Raw genomic sequence first — 14,933 nt, forward strand, 5'->3', positions numbered from 1 at the left:
CTTTCTTATTTGTAGCCCATCGTTTTTAATGTCAGGGTTCTCGTTTTGACCGTCTCTGTGATAGGCATACTTTTAAAGTAGCACGTTGCAAGTATAATGTGACTGCCAATCTTGTTCTTTATCTGTTGAGACGCCTTTGCTAAGTCATACTAATGTAGTGTTCGTAGACGCCTCGTGAATGAGAGGCAGTGAGGTGGGTCTCGTACACCAGCTCAAGATGAAAGGTATTTGTCTCAGTTTCTATTTTCTCATTGCTAACGAAGTGTGAATATATATATAATATGTGTGTGTGTGTGTTAGAGAGAGAGAAAACATATCACTGTTAATTCTCTAAAGGCTTGTGGTACTGGCTGATTCATTACTTCAATATTATGATGACATTCTTCATTGTCTGAGCTATAAGGTAGTACGTACGCAGTGTTGATATAACGATGATTGTTCACACAGTATAATGAAATGTGAGATATACAGTGGGCTGTTTGCTGTCTGCCAGTCTTGCAACCCAGGGTCGATTTTGGAGACGATGTATATTACATGTGTTAAAAACGTTCGCCTATGACTCATTTTGCTTCGGGTTCGGACGACTGGGCTTTATACATTTAAAAATATTGTTAAATATTTGTAATTTATCCCTAATATTGAACTTCCTTACAGTCAGAGGTACTTTTGTATGACTAACATTTCAAGAGATAAGGGCATCCGAAATCAGACTTGTGCCAATTTTTCGGTATGTTAAAATGTTTCGCCATTACAGCGAAGCGAACTGACAAGAGAAACCTTCTGATTCTGCTCCGGTTTCGCAGTATGGCAATGGACCGTCTGACTTCTGGCCGAAATATTAGGTGTCCACATTCCGCGTTTCTTTGTAAGACAGAGTTGTATTTTCCGCTTCCATCGCTGTTACTTCGTAAGTCTCGTAGAAGATGGCGCCCGTGTGTTCCCGGCAGTAGTGACCTGGCATCGTGTTTCCCTCTGTTGCGAGAAGCTGGAGTTCAATTTCCAGTGATATCACTTTTTAATCGGCGTGCATAAAATAGTTTCGGAGGTCTAACAATTTATTTGCCTTTAAACTCAGCGTTTGTGTATTTCCTTTCGTCTTCAGTTCCCATTCGAGATCAAAGGAATGATTTGCGGTCGATGCAATAGCTTCAGCTGTTTCTTCAAAGGCAGCTTTGTCCGTACGCTGATATTTATCGCGTATCTGTGTCCGATTTTGTCTCTCTTGAAATCTTGGACCCATCCTGCAGATGCCTCGATGAGGAACTGTTTATCTTCATCCTTTCATTTTGAGAACCCAACTGCACTCTTCTTGAGATTAGCTCCGCGTATCGGACCCAACAGATTAGAAATTTTCGCCTGAAGACGGGAGCAGAACCAGCTTCCGAAACTTAGTGGAATTGTTTTAAAATGTTGAATGATGGATCAAGGAGAAAAAAAATGTACGCAACGCACCATCGTTAGAACCCTTCAGAGTTTTCTCTTAAACCTTTGTTAGGGATTTAGCTCTTAAGCCCTCGACAATATTCTCGACTTGTAGTCGTGTTTCCTACAAGGAAAATGCCTTTTGAAATGGTTTAAAATTCTCTGTATTGCCTGTTTCTCAGAATTTACACAATTAATTTCTTATTTTATGGCGGCATCTCATTTTGTACGTGCATCGCTTATAGTAGGGAGTAGGGATGTCCAATTCCATTCATACTCCCTTTTCGAATCCAAATACTGTAATTTTAAAGGCGAGGGTGCACCTTTCGTCAGTCAGTAAGTTTGAAGGTTTTGAACTTGCAGACCAATGAAATATGCAAAATACCATGGAACGAACTTGGAAATTACTAGTGTCGCTCGTTTCTTCCTGTCCCGACAGAGATGGCGAGGGAAACAAACAGGGACAGTTGTGAACGACGTGTCGATTTTTAAGTATCCTCTCCATATTATTATATTTTACAATTATTATTTCTGCATTGGCTTCGTTATTGGACTATTTTTCATTGTCACACGTAGTACTTTATGAACACATCTGACGTAACATTTTTCTTTTGATAAATTAAAAAAGATGTAGTGGTTGCAGAGGCCACTTAACCGACCAATCACCTCTGTCTTTATCTCGCGTGAAGTTGTAGGATTGGCTGAATCATTGCGACGGCTTTAATCGTCTTCTCAACCTCCGATCGAGCGGCTTGGCGTTCCTGTGTATGGTTAGAGTATGTCGGTTTTATTAGGAAGCGAAAGGAGAGAATCAACCGGTGTCTGTGATAGGTTAGTGTGCGGAGCAGCGGGCGAAGAAGTAGGCGTCCGTCCGCACTACAGCCATTTAGTAGTTATTGAGCCAGTGACCGCGATGTTCTCGTCTCGGCTCGGCTCCTTTGTTGCTTCTCAAGTTTTGTATTGTGAAGTGGTTTGTTCTGCGTCGTCGTAAAGACTAACTAAAGAAAATCATTATTCCTCATGTAGTCCACTATTATTCAAAGAACGAGTGTGGTTTTTGCATCATGTGCAGCTGATACATTAATTAGACAGACTTTTAAGTTAATTATTTGTGTTGCGGCTGATTCATTAGCTTCAGTACGAAGGTTCATGAAGGTTTAGGTCTGTAAGGTACGTATTATTATTTTATTAAAGATGATTATTAATTAAATTTGCCGTAATTAGGTGTGTGTTATATTTCGAACAGTCTAGGTATCACGCGTTAGTGTTTCAGTGATATAGAGCGTACTGTTCCGTGTTTCGTGTGTTCTTGTTGTTTTATATGCGGAAAATGTGTTACACAAAAGCTTGCACTCTGGTGGTGAAAATGCATTGTATTTGAAGCTTCATTTTGTAGTAATCCCCAGGTAGTGGCGAGATAGTTCGTGATTATCGCATCCACATCTTAGGCTTGTGTACCATTTTCTGAGATGCTGCGCCGTGTATTCTGTCATTTTACCGTCGTTTCAGATGTGCGTAATTCTTCCATCGTCAGGGCGATGAGTAAAACCGCGCGTCGTTCGTTTATGTCTAAATTACTCGGCTTGTAGCCCGAGATGTTATTAATGTTAGTCGCTTTTTAAGCTTTAGATCATAACATCTGACACCATACTTGGGCACTAGGAAGGAAATGCGGGCATTAAAAATACTTTCTTGGCCGTGTTCTGACAGCTGTGTGATCCTTATAAAGCTGTACCATATTGATGAATATTTATTGAACAAACTGCACATATTCATGACTTGATAGATAACTTGAAACTGTTTATTCTGTGATGCTTTATCTTTAGTTCTACACTGTTGTATGAAGGCTGTGTTTGATGTTTGTTCTCGTAGTTCAGAAGTCACAATTTTTCATGTTTGTACTTCGAGAGATATTTAATTTGAGGAGGATGTTGACATTTCTGTGGAGTTACATCATAATGTAATATAGCCAGATGAGAACCACGAGAGAAAAGTGAGCCGAATTTTCCTGGTAGTGTTTTAGCCTGAGCCCCGTAATAATTTATTGCGTGCTACCGAATGTTTGGTGAAAGGATCATGACATATTGCAGAAGCATAGACGATACCTGGAAAATATTACAATGGAGAATCATGAAAGAGTTTTCCTTCATTGTTAAAACTCGGATTTATATGCGGTTGCGTCAGAATTCTCTGAAGAAACGCGTTCATCAAGTGAATCATTTCATGTCCACACCAGGTAGGCTATAAGTTAATTAGGGCTTGTGTCTTAAGAGGTGAAGTGGAAACGTAGAGTATGGGTAGAGTCGAGATAAGATCTGTGAACCCTTTAAATGTAAGGTGCATGCAGCAACCGGTTGGCTGTATATATTCACGTGGGATACCACTTTCAAGGGTCCAAGCTCAGTCGACCGCCTGTGGCTTTTGCAATACAATTGTGCTCCTACGTAAATTCTGCAGTCACGGTAATGGTTGCTTTGCACATTAGGATGGCCATTAATGACCTCTCAGGCACTTGCCTCAGTATTTCTTCACTCATTGTCTAATTCACAGATGCAAGTCTCCCATTGTTCAATTAGAGCAGAAAAGGGCAGGACTATGTCGGCTCCCATCGAAGTGCAACATTCTTTTTTGGCAGTCTGAATTGTAGTTCGCAACGTCGGCTTTCGGCCGCATCGGATGCTGAACTTTTTCCAAAGTTGCCTTCTTCAGAGTGATGTCTTTGTAGGGGTTTAGGATGCCTTGAAAATACCGTAGTTATCATTCATATTGCTATTTTTTCTCAGATATATGTAATTTTTACGTTTCTGGAGTTGGTTTTACTCCTGGCGTTTAGGTAGTTGAATATTAGTGCTATATCAACAGATCGTTTTTGTTATTTTTTGTGTTAGTGGCTGTGGTGGGTACTAAACCGAAATTCCTTTGTCAGAATAAATTTAGAAGTGTGTTCATAAGACGCCATATTTCCAAGATCTGGCTTAAGTACCTGCTTCATACTTTCTGGTACGAGGCAGTTAGACTTAACTAGCAGCCCGTGTGGCAGGTGTTAGTTTTTATGTTTGTGATTTAATTTAAATGCTGAAATAAATGTTATTGAAGATCCTGATTTAAGTACTTCACGGATTAAACTTTTACTGAAAAAGATGCATCGATAGAAGTTTGAATGTAGCTATCATCCGGTTAATGCATCGCAGCGCTGATGACGGAAGCACCTGTGGAATGTGAAGGACGCCTATCGCCGCGGCGCAGTTCTCAAGACGGCGAGCCCCAGCTGGTTTCGCTCTGTCTGGTCCAACTTGATGGCATTGACGGGAGACGAAGACGGAAGGATATCGAAGTGATTCATTATGGCCTTTCCGACGTTGTGGAGGCACAGTTGCTCATGTGGCAAGAGCGTTGTAACGTGCAGAGGGATGTTGCAGGCGGCCTGGGTTCATTCCGAGGCAAAGTTAAACGTCATTGTCAACTGCTTTTGCCGTTTAATGTCTGATGATACCGTCGACGACACAACACAGCATCATTTTTGCCCAGAGACCATTTTTCTTTTTCTTGTATCGGATGTAAAGTTCAGGCACTTTACTGTTGTTTGTTTGAAATCGGGAAGTTCGGTTCACTATAAACTTCAGCCAACATTTTATCAGTTTTTGGTACCAAACCCCGCAGCCAGCCAGGTTCATTGCTCCCCGTTTATCTATTTTCCATAGGCCTAGATATCCCGATGATGGGGCGAACGACGGTGATAATCTCAAAAGTATATTATTGTTATTGAAACAAAATGTACTTCTCTTTATCAAAAAGCGAACTATGAACTGGTCTGACTGTAGAATAAATAATTATGGCATAATGTGGGGATACAGAACAAAAATTTTGTCTTTGCCTGGTGGCACCGTCGGAAGTTGGAAGTCTGTCTAGCAACATACAAACCTACTCTGTTATTAAATCTGGTTGCAGCATAGAACATATTGTCCTGCTGCATATGTGAATGCATAAAATACATTAACACAGCATCGTCATTATTACCAGATAAAATTGTCTCCAAACTGCCATGCATTTGTCACAAGCTGACGGCACTTAAATCCCAATAACCAGACACTTTTATTAATCTCAGTAGGGCGATACTTCAGCCAGTATAAAGTTAATTGCTACAGACGTCGGACCTGGGTTAGATCCTCTACATGGACTGGCGTCTTCCGTTCCTTCAGACGAACATCTTCCAGTTCAGGGTACTTAGTGCCTTTTGCATGGCAGAAAATACGACTGGCAACTTGAATACTGTCGTCTGGGAAGTTGTGCCGCGTAGCATGTTACACGTTTATCTACGTTTCGGAAGTTCTTTCCGCCTGCATCATCAGGAACATTAGTTTGCTCGCACACACTCTTCGTGGATACCGGGCATTCACGAAGCTTAGGAAGAGTGGTGTTAACGTCATATTGGAAGGGTTCGCTTAATGCCTGTCGTATTCCACTGTTGCATTACCGAGACGAATGTGTTGATGACCGTGCAAGAGAAACACTTGAGAGAGCACGATGTGGAAATTGATTGATTTTGTGCAGTAATGTTCGGGTACACACTGCACGCTCTGTGGGACTGATTGGTGTGAAACGTAGTGCAGCGGGATGCCGTGGTTGTCATAGTGATATAAACTGATACACCCTAATTCTGATTACACAGCTATGCCTCTTTTATTTGCGACGAGTAAGGTCCTGAACTATGATATGTTAGGCTCTCACGGCGGCGAATATGAAGATGGTTGTCTTCTGGGTTGTTGCGACTTGCAGTCTGGTTTAAGTTTACCGATGTTTCAGACGCGTTTGCCGCCTCCATCATCAGGGTGGTGGTGGAGGCAGCAAGCACATTTGGAACGTCGGTAAACTTCTACCAGAGTACACGGCGCAAAATCTCAGAAGACGGCCATCTTCGGACCTGAAACAGCTTCTGCATTTTTCCTTCTATTGCTATTATTCATCTTCCTATTTGGAGGCATAAGTGCGAGGAAAGTACTCAGAAAGAAGACATTAATGCTAAACTTTGCTACATGGCTTTAAAATAGCGGGGTGCGGGCTGAGGCGGGCCGTGATGTAGTTTGCATTGGTTAGGTTCTGAGAGGCTGCGAGAAACTTGCAAAATACAAAACGAGAACCATCTCAAAAAAAATCGGTGGTAAGATACTCTTTGCGTCATGACTGCGAGTATAGAGCGGTGATTACGCACTTTCTTGGGCCGTTTCTGCCTGAGTTCTAGGGAACAGTCTTTCCGTTAAATAGATATTTCCGCATAATTCATATTCCGTCTTTGGAAGGTGTTTACTGCATTGAGAATGAAACATCGATTATTAGTCGTTTTCGTGTCAGTCGGCTCCTTGAAAACATGACAGTTTGTGTTGTGTGAAATATTATTATTTAATCGCTAATTGAAGAAGTTAATGGCTTAGATGATTTATATTCAATGTCAGTAGGTTTTCTTTTTCGGTTTGACATTGGAGGATCTTAGCCTCCTAGAGGAAAGTTGTTTGATCGTGAAGCGTCCTGATATAACTGTTGTTGCAAAATGTAATAAGTACGTTTAATTATAGGTCATAACTTGCACGTGGAATTTAGTTCTCCTATATGCTTGGGTTCACTTGGCATAATAATTGTTCCCAAAAGTATTCTTGAAGACTAATTAAAATATTAATAATGAAAGATAAATATCTAATGATAAACTCTATCTTAGGTGCTAGATATGGTCACGCCTTAGGTACTGTTAAATACTGGTTTATGCTATTTTTCCTTATTGTTTTGAAATACTGATAAGATAATTTATTCGTGTGTAATTTGATGTAATTAGCGTGTGTTACATATACTGGGATACTGGGAACGACCCGTTCTTCAAGTGCCTGAGCACTGCGGGTCCAACTTTTCGTTGGCTTGATCTGTAGACAGTTGGTAGGACTCCTTGGACGAGGGATCAGCCCGTCGCAAGGCTTCTACCTGTACACAATACAGCACAACACATGGAAACGTGGGCAGACATCCATGGCTTGAGTGGGAATCGAACCCACGGTCCAAGCGGCAGAAGGCCCACGCCTCAGACCGCGCGGCCACTGTGGACCCCGTTACGTATACACCACAGTAATAGATTTTGACTTTTGAGCTCGAATAGTAAATTTAAGAATTCAAACTGTAAAAACTATTGATAAGGAAATGGAATTTTCTCTGGTGCATGTTCGCAGCTGTTTAATTTACCACGCGTTGCACGAAGTGCAGATTCTGATAGTGGTAGGATGCGAATATCTTCTAAAATATTGTAATCCGGCTATACATAACAGACTGGCTTTGTCTTGTATTCTTTTCCCTAACGTGAATGATAATTTAGTGAAACTGTTGTGTATACACGGATTATGATAATATTTTAGAAAATTATCACATGACGCTCCTATATAATATTTTCTTAGTATCTTCAATTACAGTTTAAACATTGTTACTGTGAAATTTAGACGCCGAATTATGGTTAATTTTGTGAGAGAAGGCAAAGAACACTCACCGAGAAGCCCTGGATTCCGTTTATGGAGCCATGGTCTTCGTATCGTAAATTCAGTAGTCTGTGGGTCTAAAATTAGTTGAGGCTTTTAAGTGAAACTGGAGATTGTGTGTTCGTAAGCGACTTGGTTTTGTAGCCAAGAAGAATGGAATAAGTTGCATGAAACTTTCGTGGCTCTATGCAGTAAGCTTCCTTTAGGAATCAGATTAAATACGTTTTGTAAAGTGTCTTTGTACGGCCTGAACGACAGCTCTGCCCATTGCGTTCACAGAGGAAGTGCTGGCCATATCACAGGATGTCGCATGAAAATGTATCGGCAGATAAGGTCCAGCCATTCTCTTCATCGTCTGTCACAAGCTGCATAGACATCATGAATGCAACGTATCGTTTGAAACTTTCCGTTTAACAATTCCTCGGGAAAGTCTCTCTCTTCTCATGAACCTTTTTCCGTCAGTATGTCATTCGTGACTAAGCAGCTTAACGTGTTTTAAGTTCATTATCATGTTAATAGGTCTCACTTAAAAATTGCAAGGTGTCCGAATTCATACCCAAGGAACATAAATATCGAGACGTCGAACAGGACGACAGCTGAAATATCGACTGGTCCGTCCTTTAGATTCTCCTTTCTTCTCTCCAAGTTCTCATTTGAAAAAGCCAAATCACACATCTGTAAACATCGAACAGGTCAGCACGAAATATTTCCTTCGTTCTTCAAGTTCTTCGTTCACGAGTCCTGGTACCTTCAGTGCTGAATGTCGAGTAGGACCATGACACTGCCCCAATCTGTTACCTAAGCTTCAGGTTCTCAGTAGCAGCTGTGCGTAAGAACGATTCACTGTAAGTAATCGTTCTGGTACCTGCAGGATATATCCAGAATCCTACCATAAATGTTGGAACAATATCATAAAACTATCGTTAACCGTATTTTTGTTTTGTAAACTTATTTATGTAGTTATAATTCATGGAGTGTGACCTTTTAAAATGTGTTAGGCAAATCGCGAGGTGGGTAGGAGGTCGTGAACATCTTTGAATTTGAGTATGTACATTGTACTTCATCTTCCGTGTTGTACAAGTCAAAACGCAAACAGCAAACATTACGCAATTAAAATCACAAGCAATGTGATGCAGCGTACTACGCCAAAAACCGGCACGCACGCATGTAGCGTGTTAGCAGCAGAGGTTTGGCTAACATCTTAGCCAAACCTCGTGTATGTAGGCCAACGTTCGATGAAGTATTGTAGGCCTGTATTCGAGGTACTCGGCTCTCTTTGTTTTAAATCCAACTCGGGGTTTCTGTTGTCGTTCTTTCATGTGGCGGTCTTAACGACCGATTTCTTTCCACGTAACGAAGGCGCAATACTTTGAAGTGCCGGTGTTCGTCCGCAAGTACCTTCTGCTCGACTTGGCTTCAGTTCTGCTTCAATAATAAGAAGCCCTGGAAACCTTCAAAGCAAATTCATGACGTCAGGAACGAACTGTTCATGTAAATATTCTATGGATACTGTTTTGTGCTGCCATCCTTTTTCTGCGTCATCGTTGCTTGCCATGTTATTAACAGCGTCAGAACTGAATGTAGTTAATGAGGTGTGGAAGACCAGGGCGAGAATTGTCATGAGCAATTGCGCCGTGTTTTTAGCTCTCTGTGAAGTGATAATTTCATATGTTCACGTGCTTTCGTCTCTTAAGCCTCCAGTTATTATATTCTAGTTCTTAATATCAACGTGCATAACGACGAATTCCATGGAGCAGAGTCCTTCTTCAGAAATTTATAACCGCTCAGTTAGATTTTCCGTCATGGATCCCGAATGATCCTTACCATCCCTGCTAGTTTATCATTTTGGCCACACCTACCAGTACCTACCAATTGTTACTAGGCGGTGCTACGTTCTGGGTTAGAACTTATTAGAACTAACGAGTTCGTTTTATACGCATCTAGTTAATGCAAGGTGTCAGATCAACAACGGCAGATTTCGCGTAATACCAAGTGTAAATATTTCTTCTCTGTGAAAGAACCATTCGCTGTTCTTGGATTCTCAAATACTGTTCTTTAAATGAATTCTGTAGGACAACGTAGCTTCGGCTGCCCAGGGCATCAGCAAATAAGAATCCAGGCGTGGATTTGTAAAATATTTACATTGGGTTGGGACCTTTTTTTACTGGTGAAACAAAAAGGTTGTTTCGGATCACGTGGGACTTCGTCGTTCTACGAATTAAACGTTACTGAATTGATATGCTGGTGTTCGTACCGTAGAAGACCTTGTAAGGTGCCTGTGATTTCCAGTCTGTTTATTTGAACACGCTCTTAGGTAAGAATTATTGTATTTAGAGCCCTTTTTCGTTTTTTTAATGTCCTCGTTCCACTGTCTAGTTAGGTGGCTAATTTGGATGGTGGACTGTGGTATTTTGAAGATTTACGGCGCTGAAATAGCGCACGTGAGCGCGGCTTTAAATGTGATCTCTGCAAAGTGCAAGATAGTAATTTGTTTGACATTTTATGTACAATAAAAATTCGTTAATTAGGATCCTGTATAATTCGGACTGACATCTATTTTTATGTAAGTATTATATTTACACAAATCGGTCATTTTACCTAAACGATAGGTAAATTTAATTATACATCCACGCACAACCTGTCGGCGTAGATAAGTATGAAAATACCCATGTAGTATCTTATTTGTTCTTGTTCTTCAGGTCCAGGTCATAGACCGCCTGATGTATTTACTCAGTCTGTCCGGAAATATGCGGTACATGTGGTTGTTCATGTACTAGGAAGGAAACTTACGTGTTCTTGAGTTGTCTTATTAATGATGGAGATATGTTTAACAGGTGACACTTTTTCAGCCTGTTCCACGATCCGTGTCAGTGACGTTTCTAGGAGTCTGCTAAGAAACTTTAAGGCATTAGTACAGTCAAACGTATGTAGACTTGATGGGAATCAAATACATTTGTTAATGAAAATGATCATAACTTTTCGAGCTTCTTAAGAATTATTGATTCTTCAGGTCTTGGAAGGAAGCTGCGTTAATTGAGGGAAGCTAAAGAGTAGTACTGCATATTCACAAATCAACTGTGCTGTTAACACGAATCACAAACTTTTCCTGTACCAATGACCCTGACCCTATAAATATCGGTATGCCGAAAAGAAAGCGGTAGGTTTAGAAAATAACTGAGGTAAAATAAAGAGAGAACCACGCTAGACCCCCTTGAGGCAAAACAAAGAAAGTTTGAGCCTCAGGTGCTAGAACTTTTACAGTGCAATTTCTGTCACATTTGTTTGACCGATACGTGATTCAAGGTCTTTGAAGTTACTTCAGCAGGCACAAGCGTGAACAACAGAGGACGTAGAATACAAGTATCCCTTTATGGTGGTCAGATGTGGAAGGACAGGTCGCCGAGTTCAGGGATATAAACCAGGTAAAGTCTGTAGGAATCAGGTTCTGCGTTTTGTTTGTCTTGGTTGTTGAACATTGTAACACCTGCAGCCAAGAACCAAGCTAGACGGCGCAACAGGTATCTTCCTTATGACGTCATATAAATAAGTAGTCCGTCTTTTCTCTTCATGTGTATATTTGAACTCCTAGCGTCACCTGGAGCCAGCGGGTCCCTGCCCATTTTAGAATGGACTCAATTTTGGAGAAAGTGTGTTTCATATTTGCCGATTAATTCAATATGGATGGCATCCCCTCCCACTTACACGAGGGCTAAGTGCTGGGAGGTTCTGAAGTACTAGATTACGATTATGATATTCTTTATAGACGCGTGGACTTGTAAGTAGATATTAACGTTTCGGAGAAACATAGTGTGTCCATCTTCAGGACTGACTTCAGTCAGTATGTTTGTCTGGAACATTGGTACCTACTTACGAGTCCACATGAACCAACTACGCAGAAGACCAGCATCGACTTCTTCACTGCCCTGAGAACCTTAAATCACAAGTAACACATGAAACTGAAGCACAGTTGTTACTGTATGTACCGTCTGCTTTAACATACATTAGCTCTGCATTTTATGCAGTTTTTATTTGTAAGTTTTGTGTTGATCTCAGCTTGTCCAACTAGCTTTAACCATTTGATTTTTGGAATGGAGACTTTTTTTTTGAGGTAGGAACTGGATTTTTAAATATTACGTACATGAGCTTCGTGCTTTAACGGGATAGTGTGAAACACCACGAGCCATCTCAGTCGAGACAGCCTGCTTTCGGGCCGAAAATAGAACCCGGATTTTCCAAAGCACGGTCGGTCACTCTTATTCTGTCACGTTATATACTCGTCCGTTGGCACTACATTTCAAACATTACTGTAAATTTGGTATCGCAAAGAATTGCATGCCATTTTTGTTGCCACCAGAATCGATAAAATTCATTGCACGCTTTCTAAACTGCTATAAATTGTTTTTCTTCTATTTTTTTCTGCATTTTACCGTTCAGTAAGTAAAATTAGATTTACGTTGCACTTGGCTAATCACTTTAGCAATCAGTGAAGCCAGACTTCACATTCGGTTGCTTTCAGAACTGGGGCACCGTTCATTCATACTACCGCGTTCTGCACTTGCTTCAAAATCTTATGCGTATCCTCCTATGAACCTGAGGGCGGAACCTAATGCTCTGAAATACAACTGTACTATTTTAAGTTACTTCTTAACAGTGCTTGCAAGTATTATAGGCATCGCCCTGATGATGGAGGCAGCAAGGACATCTGAAACGTCGATAAATTTCTACCAGACTGCACGGTGCAACAAGCCAGAAGACATTACTTATCATGTTTATAAGTGTTCTTGTCTGTCCTGAGCTACTTGAACTTAGTCTACAGCTGCATACAAACTGTGCTTTACGATCCATTTTAATATTATTCTCCTGTGTGCTGGTAGTCTCTCGAGTGATCTCTTCCCTTCAAGTTTCTGAATAAATTTGATTATCTTAATTTTTTAATTGGGGGGAAAGTTGAGTTATGCTTCGTACATTCACGTCCCGACTCTGTCTGTCGATACGGCACACACGGGATCGCGGCAATTTGTATGTCCTTACAGACTTTATGTAAAAAGTATGGAGACATTCCAGTTAAAGTGGCGTATGTGGTGAATGATCGAAATCCGTTTTCAGTTTACATTAACAGGATGGCAAAAGAACCACATGGTTCAGTACCACTAATGCAATAGCCCGTCGTTGGACACGTTCTTGAATCATTTTCATCAGCTTGTTTTACAACCTGTTTTCACGAAATCCGTCTTTTTGTTTTCTCCCATCTCCTTCTAGGTGTCCCAAGTCGGCGTTTCGTAAGAGATTTCCTCACCAAAATGTTCTTTGTGTGTTTCTTGCCTCCACCATCTTGACGACATTCTCAGACTATCGTAGACGAGGTGAAACATCCTAGGAGCCACTATCTTTGTAGCATGATGAAACAATGTCCCTTCCCAGTGATTACCGTGTATGTGCGAATGAATAAGTTGTCGTAGCTTCACTGTGAGCTGCGAGTCTGTCCGCGGCTGAATTAAACTGGAGGAGTGAGTCAAAAGTACATATTAGAAGATTTTGGAGATTTGGTGTTTTAGTTTTGTGGCTTATTGGAAGATGTGGAATATGTTGTAAGTGCGGGAAAGTAATTGGTCTTGGTAGTTTCAAGGCACAGTATTTTCTTGTAGTTACTGTAGATATTCAATGGTATGTCTTCTTCAGATTCAGTGTTTGACACGCAAAGAAAATATAACATGACGTAAAAAGCAGATGCATTAGTTGGCGAAGAAATTATATGTACAATTATAAATGTGATTCATGAAAGTGCTGCGTCATGATTAGAATTGCCTATCGTCTTCTGATCTAACAGAGTTCTGTCCTCTTTCTCCAAATATACAGCGTGGTAAGCCTGCATTCCATTAAAATACTATTATAAAAGTTCTCGTTAGAATATTAACATAAAATTGCATTCTTATACGGCAGTAGACTAGCTGTGAATTTCTACAGTGCGTGTCCTTTTAAATTGTTGAGCTTTCTAGTAAATATTTTAGTTAGCCGGACTTCGATCCAAGGACCTTATGCAGTACTTGGCAGTTGTTAAGTCATATTTATTTTAAACCGGTAGTTAATACTGCATGACAAGGAAAGTTTGAAGTTGCGTGCGCTAAAAGGTTAATAACCACGCACAGTTCAGTCGCCTTATTTTCTAGGCGCACGCTCCTTTCATGATAAGACTGGATGCATCACTTGAAATAAGTTGGGGCACAAATATTTCTCTTGTCCTGGTAACAGAAAAGTTCTTTCCACCTTGGTTTTCGATTTTATGTTCGTGTTTGTTACTTGTCGGCCTTTTTTATGAGTAATCTGCTTCCTGTTACCAGACCTTTGTCGTGTTGGTGGTTAATGCAGATGTATCATACGTAATTACACGGTTCATGAGCAGTCGACTCCTTTTGGTTATCAGTATCCTGGTGAGTTGTTAGTCACGATACAGCACGGCGAGAGAAGGCATTGGGTGGAGGTGGGGGGGGGGGGGGTGTATGGAACTGATATAGCCCATGGGGCTCCTCACAAACTTTGGGTTCCAACTACTGCGTTGTAATTTGGAGTTCAGTTTTAGCTTGTTTGCTTACTTGATCGTGTAAGTGTACATGGGCCACAACTGGGTTTTAACACAGTGGATTTTTGTTTTCCAGGTTTGACACGCGTGACTGTCGGTGTATAGAATTTTATGCAATTTACGTTAATTTTATTTGTTGAGATTTACATGTTTGAATTTCTCGAACATAATTGTTGCCGTATCCGGTGCTTCACAAATTCGGTAGGAACAGGTAATGCTTGTTTTACGTGTCATTTTAAGATGAAAGTTGGTTTGTAGGTTTGTTAATCCCGTCAGTAACAGAATCTATATTAATAGAGAGCTGTAAATTGATTCAGCATTGAAGACGACCTTCCGACACGTCCCCCACTGGAAAATGGTGTTAAGGCCGGAAGCATCAACAGGTTTGTGTAATTGGCGTCTACCCTTTTTCGCTAGCGTTTGAT

At 40.8% G+C, this 14,933-nt stretch overlaps 1 protein-coding gene across 5 annotated transcripts in view; it reads left to right on the plus strand.

Annotated features, from left to right (window-relative positions):
• LOC110834074 (Supervillin) overlaps window positions 1-14,933 on the plus strand; it is a 138,091-nt gene that overhangs the window by 51,124 nt on the left and 72,034 nt on the right. Inside the window, exons 1-2 of one of the 5 annotated variants that reach the window (XM_022072867.2) lie at window positions 14,641-14,719; window positions 14,826-14,891. The exons of the other annotated variants lie outside the window; for them this stretch is intronic. Coding sequence (XP_021928559.2) covers window positions 14,656-14,719; window positions 14,826-14,891 — 130 coding nt within the window. The 5' untranslated portion in view covers window positions 14,641-14,655. Of the gene's footprint in view, window positions 1-14,640; window positions 14,720-14,825; window positions 14,892-14,933 lie in introns of those variants that run through there. 5 annotated transcript variants of the gene reach the window in all.

This window comes from Zootermopsis nevadensis, unplaced genomic scaffold, assembly GCF_977971745.1.
Source record: "Zootermopsis nevadensis isolate Lab colony 2312 unplaced genomic scaffold, Znev_1.0 Znev_ptg000017l, whole genome shotgun sequence".
Classification (NCBI taxonomy): Eukaryota; Metazoa; Arthropoda; class Insecta; order Blattodea; family Termopsidae; genus Zootermopsis; species Zootermopsis nevadensis.